At 39.1% G+C, this 14,170-nt stretch overlaps 1 protein-coding gene across 1 annotated transcript; it reads left to right on the forward strand.

Annotated features, from left to right (window-relative positions):
- The first annotated feature begins 2,470 nt into the window (after window positions 1-2,470).
- On the forward strand, window positions 2,471-9,287 carry LOC124291633. Its single transcript, XM_046728684.1, has 4 exons — window positions 2,471-2,552; window positions 4,475-4,526; window positions 5,808-5,931; window positions 7,555-9,287. The coding sequence occupies exons 2-4, from the start codon at window positions 4,500-4,502 to the stop codon at window positions 7,752-7,754; spliced, it is 351 nt and encodes a 116-aa protein (XP_046584640.1). The 5' UTR covers window positions 2,471-2,552; window positions 4,475-4,499; the 3' UTR covers window positions 7,755-9,287.
- The last annotated feature ends 4,883 nt before the right edge of the window (window positions 9,288-14,170 follow it).

Below are 14,170 nucleotides of genomic sequence, written 5' to 3' on the forward strand. Positions count from 1 at the left end.
CCATAGGTGTAAGTCCGACCTTCCGAACGATGCTCAATAAACTTGACCGATCCATAATTCATTACCTTGCCACGTTTCAAATGAAGAGTACTGCATTTGTCGAGTCCAAATGTCATACCTATAGCCGAAAAAGCCTCGACAAGGAGAATCACTTCTTCCAAATGGGTGTCTTCTTTGGCAAGGAACTCAATGTCATCCATATAAAGGATCGGGGAGATGAGAGAGCAGTGTTGGGGACCTGTGCTGTGAAGGTCAGTGGGGGTAACGCTCGTATCTCTATTGGGCAGAAATTAAAGCTCGAACGATTTAATGCCAAAACAAAAAGGCAATTCAATTCAAATCAGTTCGTTGTTGCTTGAGAGGCCACAAGCCATCTAAAATGTAGTTACATAGTACCTTTAACATATATTACCCAATTTAGGGTACCAAGACATATATGCCGAATGAATAGGGCCATGCTCAGTGTTGTTTTGACCGGACAGTAAAGACGATTTTAACATGGACATGAGATAAGGGCCATTGTGGTAAATACTTCTTTCTTAGGGTGTCATATATAGGAAAGTCAAGGGATGCTTTTGTTCAGGTGAAGGGGCCACCGGCCTATTATTCAGGTACAGAGCATGATTAAGGTACTGTACAATTGTAACATGAGAGCTGTGTATAGATACACGTACATTGAGAACATTAGTGTATCTAAGATAGTATTTCACAAATATCCCTTTGAAAAAGGAATCACGTTTCTTAGCAGCAAGAAATATACCGTTACCAGTTTATTGCATATGTTATGATTAGTGGAGCAAAATAACAAGACCATATAGGCAAGTAATATAGAACGAAAGTCATCTTCTATAACTTTATTCAAAATGAACAGATGCCTTTTTAAATAGATTTATATCTTCCTCAGTTGATTACTAATTAGTCTAAACCATGTAAAGATATTACAGACAGACAGACAGACAGTTTTATTTGCGTAATATCGGCCTAGTGGCCTATAATACAGTTATACAGTTGTATAAATCGAAGTACAGTGTAAAGATATTACGTACATTCCTAAAGCATAACAGTTCAAGCAACAACTTAAACGGACTATAGGAATCATATCTGGAACTTTCAATAATAGTTGAATGCCATTCCTGGTTACAAATATCGATGGCGCGCATACGAAACTGTATGATAAAATATTTACATTGCCAACTGTCTGTGATAACCTAATAAATCCCAAACAAAAGGTCATATTTCCTTTCTTAAGAAGGAGTATTGTTTGACCTTTGTAGTACCATCAGCAGCATAAGATATAAACGTTACTGTAACATTCTAGCAGTCTAGTGTTATATAAATATCGGCGCGGCTGTTTTCGCATGCATTGTATGATCGTAATCACGGGTTGGTTGGTGTTTAACGCCGCACTAAGCAACATTCCAGGTATATCGCGGCGATCTGTAAATAATCGTGTCTGGACCAGATACTCCAGTGATCAACATCATGAGCATCGATCTATGCAGTTGGGAACCGACCGCGATGACCACCTGATCCCCTTAGTCGCCTCTTCCGACAAGCATGGGTTACTGAAGACCAGTTCTAACCCGGATCTTCACGGGGAGACAAGCATGGGTTACTGAAGATCAGTTTTAACCCGGATCTTCACGGATTTGTATGATCGTCATCACGGGTCTACGGCTCCTTACAGTTACAAACGCCGGTACCCGTGAAGGTCCGGGTTAGAATATTGATCTTCAGTAACCCATGCTTATCGTAAGAGGCGACAAACGAGATCGGTTGGTCAGGCTCGCTAACTTGGTTGACACAATGTCAACGGTTCCCAAATGCGCATGCTGTTGATCGCTGGATTGTTTAGTCCAGACTCGATTATTTACAGACCACCGCCATATAGCTGGAATATTGCTGAGTGCGGCGTAAAACTAAACTCACTCACTCACTACAAACGCCGGGTACAAATCACAACTGATTTCAGAACCTTAAAGGCTTTCACTGGTATCCATAACACGAAATCATGATCACCAACACCCTTTGACCTGATTTGCCTGTGAAATTGCTTTTATAAAAAAAATATATTATTCTTAAAGATATTATTATTAGTTGATAAATATATTTTTCTTTTACCTTTTCCTTTCTTTCTGTTCTGACCTTTAATTTTGCCTTAAGGAAATCTGAACAATTTGGAGAAATAGTTTTTCCTTCGTTGTCTTTTATTTCAATTTTCATTTTCTCCAAATTGACTTCAATTTCTTTCAGACATTTGATTTCCAGGTGCTCTTTAGAGGCAATACTCAATACTGTAATCATTATTGTTTATATGAGATATTGTGCTATCGATGCAGTTCTTTGTTACTGGCCCTTTGATGCACACATACGCCACTACAACTCTGTACTTTTAACAACGTTAAATTACAATAGAAGTTTGTAGGTGTACGGTATAGGCAATATAGGTAAAGGGAGATAACTCCATTTACTCACAAGATGGCGAACAGTGTTATGGTTGAGTTTGTTTAACCGGAAGACAAATTATTTGTACAAGGTGACAGTCCGCACAGGTGAGTTGAGGGGTGGCAGAACGACGGGTAGTCAGAAGTTTTATATCCATGTAGGTTTTAGAATGTGTTGAAAATAATACGGCAAACCCAATGTAATCCAGGAAGTTGTGTTAACAGCAGGTGATGCCAGATGCCCCATGTATCGATACATTTATCAGTTCAGCTAACCGTATCGTGATCCGCATATTGACTACACTATCGCCCTTGTTGGTTTGCGTAGCAACTATTTGCTTAATATGAAGTAAGGTCAGTAAAATATATTGTGGTGACGTATGTGGATGAACTTGTCTGACGTGGCACAGTTAACAAGGAGTAACATGTACAATAAGCATGCCGAGAGCTATAGTATGCATTGTTATATATCACGTGTGTCTGTTCATGGTAGATCTGTCCACAGGGGCTTGAAAACATTGTCACCGACGGCGTCTTAGCACGATATAAAGAGGGCTTTCAGTTTGTGAGTTACAAGACCTTGCGAATATGTCCTGTTAATCTGTTATGATGTTATAGATTTGTACATGACGTTATATATCAGTTCATATCGTCTGTTCTTAATGTTATGTTGGTCAGTTGATATGAAGTTAAAAGTAAACAAGCTTTGGAACTTCATCCAATCAAAGGCGAATTTAAAGGTCACGTGCAACCCCAAAAAAACAAACACAATTAAAACACAATTATCACTTATTCATGACATATAATATACATTGCTGATTATGAAAAACAAAATAAACAAAAATATAAGTGTACAATCGCAAATCAAAAGTGCAATATTTTGTACTTGGGCTTACTTCCCTCGAAACGAAGCATGCGGGATACCGATAAGTATAGAACTGAAAAAGTGACTCCGTAAGAAGAGTGTGTTGTGAAATAGTCAAATGAAATTATGTAAACAGTTAAATCGTCAATCTACTGTCATAACATATAAAAAGCTCACGCCTGTATAATATCAACAAAAGTCAAAACATTAGAAAAAATAGCTCACATCAAAGCCTACTCCGAGTACTCACTGCCAGGAAGGTTTTCCGTCTTGAAATGTCGAACGCTTCACTGGTTGACACATAGCTGAGTAGATCTAGATCCTTAACAAGGTTCTTTTATATAACGAGTAGATTATTTACATATGTTGTTTGTGTACACAACCAAGATTAGACTACTCCTGCTCAACCTCACGACCTTATGATCTGAGACCCGCTTCAAGCTGCGCGAACCTATTCATAGCGCATGCGCCATGAGTGCAGTGTAGCGCAGCACAGATGTTGAAACCACTTTTCACCCCAGTAGGGGTGAATTTAGTGAATCGTCTGAACTCCGATTTCGCGGGGGAGGGTGTGTGTGTGTGTGTGTGTCATCACAATTTTTTTCAACTTTATGAGTTGAATTTGCATTTCTGATAATTTGTTACTGTAAGTCCATACCAAAAGTATCAGAATCTACAATGGCATGTGACCTTTAAGATTCAAGGGGAATCCAGCGGTGCCCCTTCACCACTGATAGTTGGTGCTGGGGGGCTGGGGGGTAGGGTGTCATTTAGACTAATGATTATTCGAAGAATATATATAATTCTTATATAATTTTTTTTTTCCATTTAAATTAAAAATAGCCTCAGTGAGATGGGAGATTCTGAACCACAGGAAATCTATACTTGCTTCATTTGAACTTTAGCAATGCAGAAAGGCTGGGCGGTAGGGACAGTGAGACAGACTAGGAGTCAATGTTTTCTTTCATAGAGCTGTACAATGAAATGTTATGGATTTTGTACAAGTGTATGAAACATTATAATGTTGATCTGTTTGTATGGTGTTGTGGATGTGTGCATATCTGTTCTCAAGATGTTATTATTTTTGTATATGAGATGAAGATATGTTTACATGATATGATTGGTCTGTACATGTGTTATTTATCTATTTGTCCTATGTTAACAGGTGCGGCTCACAGCTTCCTGAGTCAATGACTGAAGTCAAGAACAATGATGAGGTAGAGAGTGATTCGCATGTATTTGTCGTCATACCACACGTCATCAAACACACATGCACACACATTATAACATCTGTTTTGTTTGTGTGGCAGCCTCTTTATCTGGACAATTTTAAGTGAAACTGAAATAAAACTATCTGGACTCACATGGTTCTGAAGTATGCATCAGTTTAATATTCTTCAAAGGCATTTAGAAGTTGGAATAGTGACACAAGACAAATGTTATGGATAACAATTTCTTTATTTGTTTCTCACGACGTTTCTGGGCTAGCTCTTGCCCCTTCTCCAGGTGGATGACAAACATCAGTTTGTGTGTTGCTTGTCTGCACACTCAGCACTTTTCAAGCCATATGACTGCAGTTGTAAATAATCGAGTCTGGACCTGACAATCCAGAGACTGACATGATGATCATTATTCTGTGCTATTCAGGGGTGGAAGTAACCCATTGTCCGACGCCCGAGTCCAGTGTTTTTTTCTGTCGGGCAAGCAAATTTGTATATCACACTGTACCAGTGTGCAGTTGATATTCCAATGTTAATTATGTTGTTTATTTAAAAAATGAACAAGAAAACGTCTGGTATAGTGGAAAATTTTTCAGGGCAAGTGATTTTACATGGGCCACTGTACCGGAGTACGCTAGCAATTTTAAAGTTATTTCCACCCCTGCTATTGGAATATGATGCAGTGCATTGGCAATATCCTTGAGCAAGACCACCTGACCCTGATGTTGACTTTATGACAAGTCTGAACTGAAATATAAGTGATGCAACATTAAATATGAACTCACCTATGACAAACATGGGTCTGGAAGACTGATTCTAAACTGAATGTTCACAGTGTCGCAATGTTTTGGGGTTGGGTAGACTAACCTTTAGTCTCTGAATATATAATTTTGATAGTAACAAACAAGCCCATTTTAATAGAAAAGGAGCCCTAGGGAGACCAGATATCCTGAACCTGAGGAAATCTAGACTTGCCTTATTTAGGGCTTTAGCACAGCAGAGATGGCTTGGCAGGAGGGAAAATAATTTGGTTCAGGGACTGTGAGACAGACTAGGGGTTGAGGTGCAACTCTGGGAAATAAATCGCTCAGTATTGAGTCAGTGATGAATAATTCTGGCTGAATACTTGCACAGTGGTTGTGGGGTGCCCATGTTGTTAAAGGTTTCATCTAGCCGATTCCCCAAATGGGTAAAAAAACTTCCAGTTTTGAGGTGTTATTGCTATTTACCGTATGATTATGATATTATTTTGTCTTAGCATCATAATTCTGGTTCCAGGAGGGGAGCAGTCCGCCGGAAGTGGTGAACTACCAGTCTGAGCGGAGGAAGGTGGTGATAACGATCGGTGTTCTGCTGGCCTGGGTGTGTTTTGTGCTGGCTACAGTAAACCGCAGTAATGCAGGTCTGTCTGGCATTTCACCTCATTTTATGCTTGTGTCTTCGCTTTAGTTATCCCCCGCCACGCGTTTAGTGCGAAGCGGGGGATATAGTATTAGGCTCCGTCCGTCCGTACGCACGTCCGTACGTACGAATTGGAATATCTTAAGAACCGTTCCCTAGATTATTTTCATATTTGGTACCTAGTTTCATCACAGTATAAGAAAGGTCCAAGTCAGGTTTGGTGACCTTGACCTTCATTTCAAGGTCACAAGGGGACTTTAACATTTTACCTGCATGTTAAGCTATATCAAGAACCGTTCTCTGGATTTTCTTCATATTCAATACCAAGCTTTATCTAGGGAAGGCGCAGGGCCCAGTCAATTTTGGTGACCTTCACTTAATTTTCAAGGTCACAGAGACACTTTGAAGATTTCAGCATATTAACCTACATGTTATGCTTGTCAGCGAGATACTTCAAGGACCATTCATTGGAGTTTCTTCATATTTGATACCAAACTTCATCCAGGGAAGGCGCAGGGCCCAGTCGATTTTGGTGACCTTCACTTAATTTTCAAGGTCACAGAGACACTTTGAAGATTTCAGCATGTTAAATTGCATGTTAAGATAGACAGCAAGATATCGCAAAAAATGTTTACTGGATTTTCTTCATATTTGACACCAAGCTTCATCTAGGGAAGGCCCAGGGCCCAGTCAATTTTGATGACCTTCACATAATTTTTAGGGTCACGACGACACTTTGAAGATTTCAGCATGTTAACCTGAATTGTCAGCAAGATATTTTAAGAACGGTTCACTGGATTTTCTTCATAGACTTTTAAGACTTCTCTTGAATGTTTTTCAATAAGCAATTTCTTTATTACTAGTTTTGCATATTTCATACACTATGACATTCATGTCAGGGTCAAAGTCAGTCTTGAAAACGTGTGTGTTTGAACAACTAAAGAGCCAGATATCAAGAGAGGTTGATCAGTCATGTTTTTGTTGACATTTAACTTCATCTTAAACTTTCATTACTTTATAAGTTTGATTTGATAATTTGCGGCGGGGGATTATGTCACCTTAGTGACAATGCTTGTTTGATTTCTCTTAATGTTATGTGAACGTTGACTCAACTACGTCCTCACCCAATGCTGTGTTAAACACGTTTTGTGTGTTCTGGGGCGGTGAAGAAGCCTAGTGGTTAAAGCGTTCGCTTGTCACGCCGAAGACCCGGGTTCGATTCCCCATCATGGTACAATGTGTGAAGCCCTTATCTAGTGTTCCCTGCCGTGATATTGCTGGAATATAGCTAAAACTGGCATAGGACCTGACTCACTCACTTATCATGTACAATTGTCCTTTTTCTGAATGGAACAATTGTTGGCCGAATAGACAATGATGTGTAAAAAATAGTAAATGTATGAAATAGAATGTTAGTTTGTTCCCTGATATTCAATCTCTATGAAGCACTCTAATAGTAATCAAGCCCAGTTCCAGACAATCCAGTGATTGATATAATGAACAAACCAAGCCATTGAGGCACAAAGTCATGAAATCAGTCATGTCTACAAGGCTGATCACCTGATGTATTTAATTGCCTTTCATGACAAGCTTGGGACTAATCCCATGTGTCTGTTTTCTTCAGTTGCCTTGACGAGTGAGAACCTTTCCATTGATTACGTCGCACCGTTGCTGGGTATCCTCCTCATGTCCATTGTGTTCATCGTCATCGCCTGTCTCCCAAGCACACTTAAGTCTGAGCACGATGAGGAGGAAGTTGTTGCTCTTGATGACAAGAACAGTGTTGTGAACATGGTCCAACCTTCGGACAATGGAATCATTTGACGTCGCTTGATACCAACCTTGAGTGTTCCAGTGCCATGTATATATGAGGGGCTAATAATTCCTCCTGGTGGTTCCAGAAGCCTTGGTGTTGGGGCAATTGAAGCAGGTTCCTGCACTTGTACATAACAGTTGGACAAAGGTGTGATCTGAACTACCTTGGTGAATGGAACAATTGGAGACAAACATTTAGTATCCATGTGGGATTCAAACAACAGGGCAAGCATTATGAGTCGAGAACCTTGTCCTTATGACCTATAGATTGTTTATGTCATCAGAAGTTGTAAAAAAACAGTGTCATTGCTACAGTGTGCCCTGGAATATTCGGTTGCCTCTTTAACGGGCAATAAGCTCACACTGTGTTAGACATTAGATATGTCAGTCTGTAGGGCTGAATACATCACAAATATATATGACTAAAGTCTTATCTGTAGTGAGTGTGATGGTGAGGAGGTGGTAGTTTATATTGTATGACATATTCATGTTCATAAGTAAATCGATGCTCATGCTGTTGAGCACTGGCTTGTCTGGTCCAGACTTGATTATTTACAGACCGCTGCCATATAGCTGGAATATTGCTGAGTGCGGAGTAAAACTAAGCTCACTCACTCATGTCCATAACTTCTTGAATGCCAATGAAACAATATACTGAGGATGTTCTGAAGATGTTTATGTTAAGTTCCCTTTCCCCAAAGCAATGTTACGTAGCGTGCTCATAAGCCAATGTTCAAGTATGGGTGTCACACTCAATTAAGTGTAAGAACCATTTTGTGGAAGGGGTCCATTGGTTGCCATGTTTTACCTACTTATTTTGGGACCAACATTTGATATCCCTTCTCTGAATATTAAATAGTTGAGCTCCTTTGTTGAAGATGTATTACATGACTCCAGCAAACCAACTACATCCTTATATACAAGATGTCTGTTATATTAAAATCCCAATCTACAGCTTTTATTTGTTAAAACAGGCCCTTCTGATTCAGCAGTTAAAGTATTAGCCAGTTGTTTTCTTGGTGTTCGGACAATTCTTTGACATGCACTAATGTTATTGTATGTACAGCGAAAAACAAAGCATTGTGATAATTAGGAAAATATGTATATATTTTCTTTATTAAAAGCAGTTGCAAGTTCCTAATGCATAATATTATATTGCATGTAACTATGTGTGCTCAGTAATATTTGTTGATATATGACAAAGGATGTTTATGTCTATGTACAGGATTAAACTTGTGCTTCACTATAGTGAAGATCAACCCTTCTATTTGTTGATATAACAACCAATGGACATATTTCAACAATATTTATGTTTTGGGATCAAAGCTGCATCATTTGTTGTGTATATTTTATTTCTGTATGCCATATGCTGCAGTGTTAACTAAATGGTGATGATTCGGCCACACTTTAATCACAATCAAAGGGTAATTTTTGTCGGGGTTTTGTGTTCAAAGATAGATGAGCAGTAATTTGTACATACTAAAAATGGTGGATTATCTTTTTGGGGTCTGTTTCTAAGACAATAAATGAAGTTTAATATATTGCATGAATTCACTTCTAATTTTTAATTACCCCTGAAAGACTCAGTGATATTCTGAAAGACTTGCTGATATCCCCCAGACTCGGTGGTATCCTGGAAGACCCTGAGGAGTTCAGTGATGTCTCAAGAGATGCAGTGATGTCCAGAAAGACTCTGTGATATCCTGGAAGACCCTGAGGAGTTCAGTGATGTCTCAAGAGATGCAGTGATGTCCAGAAAGACTCGGTGGTATCCTGGAAGACCCTGTGGAGTTCAGTGATGTCTCAAGAGATGCAGTGATGTCCAGAAAGATTTGGTGATATCCTGGAAGACCCTGTGGAGTTCAGTGATGTCTCAAGAGATGCAGTGATGTCCAGACCTTATTTTCAAGGTCACCACGACACTTTGACCACTTTTCAAACTCTTATTAATGTGATATCTCATGCACTGTTGTATCCAATGTCTTCAAATTTAGTGACAACTTACATTGGGGCATTACGCAGACACCAGTCGATTGGGGTGACCTTGACCTCATTTTCAAGGTCACCATGACACTTTGACCACTTTTCAAACTCTTGTTAACGCGATATCTCATGGACTGTTGTACCCAGTGTCTTCAAATTTGGTGACAGCCTACATTGGGGCATTACGCAGACACCAGTTGATTTGGATGACCATGACCTTTTCTTCAAGGTCACCATGACACTTTGCACACTTATAACTCTTGTTAACGCGATATCTCAGCCTACATTGGGGGATTACGCAGACACCAGTCGACTGGGGTGACCTTGACCTTATTTTCAAGGTCACCGGGACACTTACCACTTTTCAAACTCTTGTTAACGCGATATCTCATGGACTGTTGTACCCAGTGTCTTCAAATTTGGTGACAGCCTACATTGGGGCATTACGCAGACACCAGTTGATTTGGATGACCATGACCTTATCTTCAAGGTCAACATGACACTTTGCACACTTTTAACTCTTGTTAACGCGATATCTCATGGACTGTTGTACCCAGTGTCTTCAAATTTGGTGACAGCCTACATTTGGGGATTACGCAGACACCAGTCGATTGGGGTGACCTTGACCTTATTTTCAAGGTCACCGGGACACTGACCACTTTTCAAACTCTTGTTAACGCGATATCTCATGGACTGCTGTACCCAATGTCTTCAAATTTGGTGACAGCCTACATTGGGGGATTACAGACACCAGTCGATTTGGGTGACCTTGGCCTTACCTTCAAGGTCACCACAACACTTTGACCGCTTTTCAAACTTATTTAAACGCGATATCTCATGAAACATTGCACCCAATGTTTTCAAATATGTTGACAGCCTACATTAGGTGATTATGCAGACACCATTCATTTCAGGCATCTTTTATGTGACCAAAAATTAAAAAGTAGTAAATATAGATATTCCATTCTTTAGCAGCGGGGGACATTGCCATATCAGTGGCAAACACTTGTTTTCTTTGGATTGTCTGGTCTGGTTAAATCCATTTTGGGCTGGTAACATTTTGAAGTTACCAGCCCTGATGTCTGGCTGGGCTTTTGGCTTATTTCATACACTGTCTATAGAGACAGTCTAAGTAAACTTAGGCTCAGTATTATTTGTTACACTGCTGTACTGAGTCTAACAAAACCTAGTAGAATGTCGCGTCAGCTAACCTTTGAGCGACCTATGACCATCCAATCAAACGCAAGATGGCCGAACGGATTTAGCCAATCAGACGACTACTTGTTAGTGTTCAGCGGGACTTACAAAACGGTTTTTGGTCGCTGACACTGATCTATCAACAAACGAAAATCCTCATAAAACACAGATATTTGACCTGCAGTATATACGCTTATGGGTTTCTAATGACATGGTTACTGTTTGCTTATATTTTCGCAAGATGACATTCTTGAATATTGACAAAAATGCTATTTTCAGCAACTGTTTACTCATTGGATGTATCATTCGGATAGCATTCAGAATCGTTTGAGTTTTGAGGTAAATGTTTAAATGGTGTGTGCGAATGTTAACTTTCCCGATTTAGTAAGCTGTGTTCTGATTGGTCAGTCCAAAAGGTTAGCTGACGCGACCTTCTACTAGGTTTTGTTAGACTCAGTATAGCAGTGTAATGGATAATACTGAGCCTAGGTTTACTTAGCCTGTCTATGGAGACTAAATCTTTATGCTATACAGATGTAACAAGCATACACTGTGACATCTTGGTCGTGTCAAATACAGCATGTGTCTGATAAGATTGAATTTGGGATCTGGATGTCAAAAGCATACACAGGATATGCTTCTGTGAACAAGAAGCACATCTCAAGGAATAGGGGAATTGCTCACGAATACATTAAGACTGCACAAGGAATACACATATTTTCACTCACTCAATGATCATAGGGTGCGTCACACCTGGACATGTAATCTGAAGTAGCAGATACACAGTCACTGGTGTAGGACCTATCTCAAATCCATGGCTGATACTTCTGGTCTGGAATCTGTATATAGAAGTAACATATAGCAGTATAAAGTTTATGTCAGTTTTTCATAACCTGTCTGGAATCTGTATATAGAAGTAACATATAGCAGTATAAAGTTTATGTCAGTTTTTCATAACCTGTCTGGAATCTGTATATAGAAGTAACATATAGCAGTATAAAGTTTATGTCAGTTTTTCATAACCTGTCTGGAATCTGTATATAGAAGTAACATACAGCAGTATAAAGTTTATGTTAGTTTTTCATAACCTGTCTGGAATCTGTATATAGAAGTAACATATAGCAGTGTAAAGTTTTTGTCAGTTTTTCATAACCTGTCTGGAATCTGTATCAGACATTGAACAATATTTCTCCATTTTTCTCCGACCTGTCTGTGTGAGTCAGTATGGTTTTAAGCCACTTTTAGCAATATTCCAGTAATATCACAGTGGGGACACCAGAAATGGGGTTCACACATTGTACCCATGTGGGGAATCAAACCCGGGGTTTCAACGGGACGAGTAAACGCTTTAACCACGAGACTACTCCACCACCCTAAAAGCGGCTTCATTTTCCTCCCGACCAGTCTGAAATTCCTAGTTGACATAAAATGATATCTCTCCATACTGTCCCAACCTGTCTGGAATAGGTAATCAAACTCCCTGCCCCCCTAGGTAATAATAAACAAGTACACACTGGAATGTTTCAGTGTTTATTATATAGGTAACTGTATAAGTGGACGGACTGTGAAACAGCATGTAAAGTGATGTACATGACTACCGGTGCAACAACGATATCGACAACATCTACAACGACAGTGACAACCACAACAATAAGGAATATCACAGAGGAGTACATACTACATAACTATGATGACTCACGTCGTTGTTCAATGATGCATTAACAACATAATTCATGAGAAACAAATAACCATACAACTAATGTTAATACCTAATTATATAGATACTCTTTTCATGGTTGTACCTGTGTAAAAATATCAACATGCATACTATCAAAGTGAAACAAACAATTATTCTTGATATCACTTCCCTATGATTACTGGGATAATCAAGCTAAGGCTGTGGATATTTGGCTATTATACTGATGAAAAGAAATAAGGTATTAGCTTTAAACGGAGACAGTGGACATGTACCACTGGTCATGATTTGGTAATTTGCTGATCCATCAGTTTACTGGGGACCAACCAGTTTATATTTCTGAAATTCCCAACTTGTATTCTCTCTGAAAGGAGAGAACAATTTTACTTAAAGTCGCCCAGAATATAAGCAACATTAGTCAAAAAAAGTTTTTTTAGTTTAATATGTAACAAAATGTATTAAAATAAATTCCTGAAGTCCACAATTTTAAATGATTGGTCCCTAACATCCTCTGTGCCATATCAATGTTCTAATTAGGTATTTACCATGCATGAGTAAACCCTTAAAACACTGTTGTCTTATTTTATTTCATCAGTAAATGTGTAGGCAAGTATGTAGGAAATGTGTAATGCTAAGTGTCTAGTTACACAAAATCTAATACAATAAAATTACATCATAAAAAGTATTATTAATGTGAATGTATACTGTCTAATGCTGTGAATTAATTGGCTTCATTTTATCATGGAAGTTATGGTTCAGTCTTTGAAGGACTTAAAAATGTAAAAATACTTAATATATGGAACAACAATATCTGAAACATTTTTCAGTTAGTTTGGCAAATAAATTCGGGTTTTATACTTTGGAAGTACTAACTGAATATCTCCAGGTAAGTTCTCGTGAAATATATCACAGATAAATGAGCTATTTGTTAGACAACTGTCAATGTCCAGAACAGAGTACATCATAAATTTTCAAAATGTTGGCATGTGGCAAAATACTATAAATATCATAAATGTTGTATAGAATATGTTGTTTAACTACACTATAGGCAAATGGGTCTTTGGTAGGGGAGTTATAGTACAGTGTATGGAAGACTGAAAGAAACATGGAGGTATGCACTCTTCTACTTACTGTGAGAATTGACATGTCCCTACACAAGACAGCGGTCTGCAGGTGTAAGTATATACATCACCCTACACTAGACAGAGGTCTGCAGGTGTAGGTATATGCACCACCTACACAAGACAGAGGTCTGCAGGTGTGAGTATAATCACCACCCTTCACTAGACAGAGGTCTGCAGGTGTGAGTATATGCACCACCTACACTAGACAGAGGTCTGCAGGTATATGCACCACCTACATAAGACAGAGGTCTGCAGGTGTGAGTATATACATCACCCTACACTAGACAGCAGTCTGCAGGTGTAAGTATATGCACCACCTACACTAGACAGAGGTCTGCAGGTGTGAGTATATGCACCATCCTTCACTAGACAGAGGTCTGCAGGTGTGAGTATATGCACCACCTACACAAGACAGCGGTCTGCAG

The sequence above is a fragment of the Haliotis rubra genome, unplaced genomic scaffold (assembly GCF_003918875.1).
Source record: "Haliotis rubra isolate DU_JTF1 unplaced genomic scaffold, ASM391887v1 Scf499, whole genome shotgun sequence".
NCBI lineage: Eukaryota > Metazoa > Mollusca > Gastropoda > Lepetellida > Haliotidae > Haliotis > Haliotis rubra.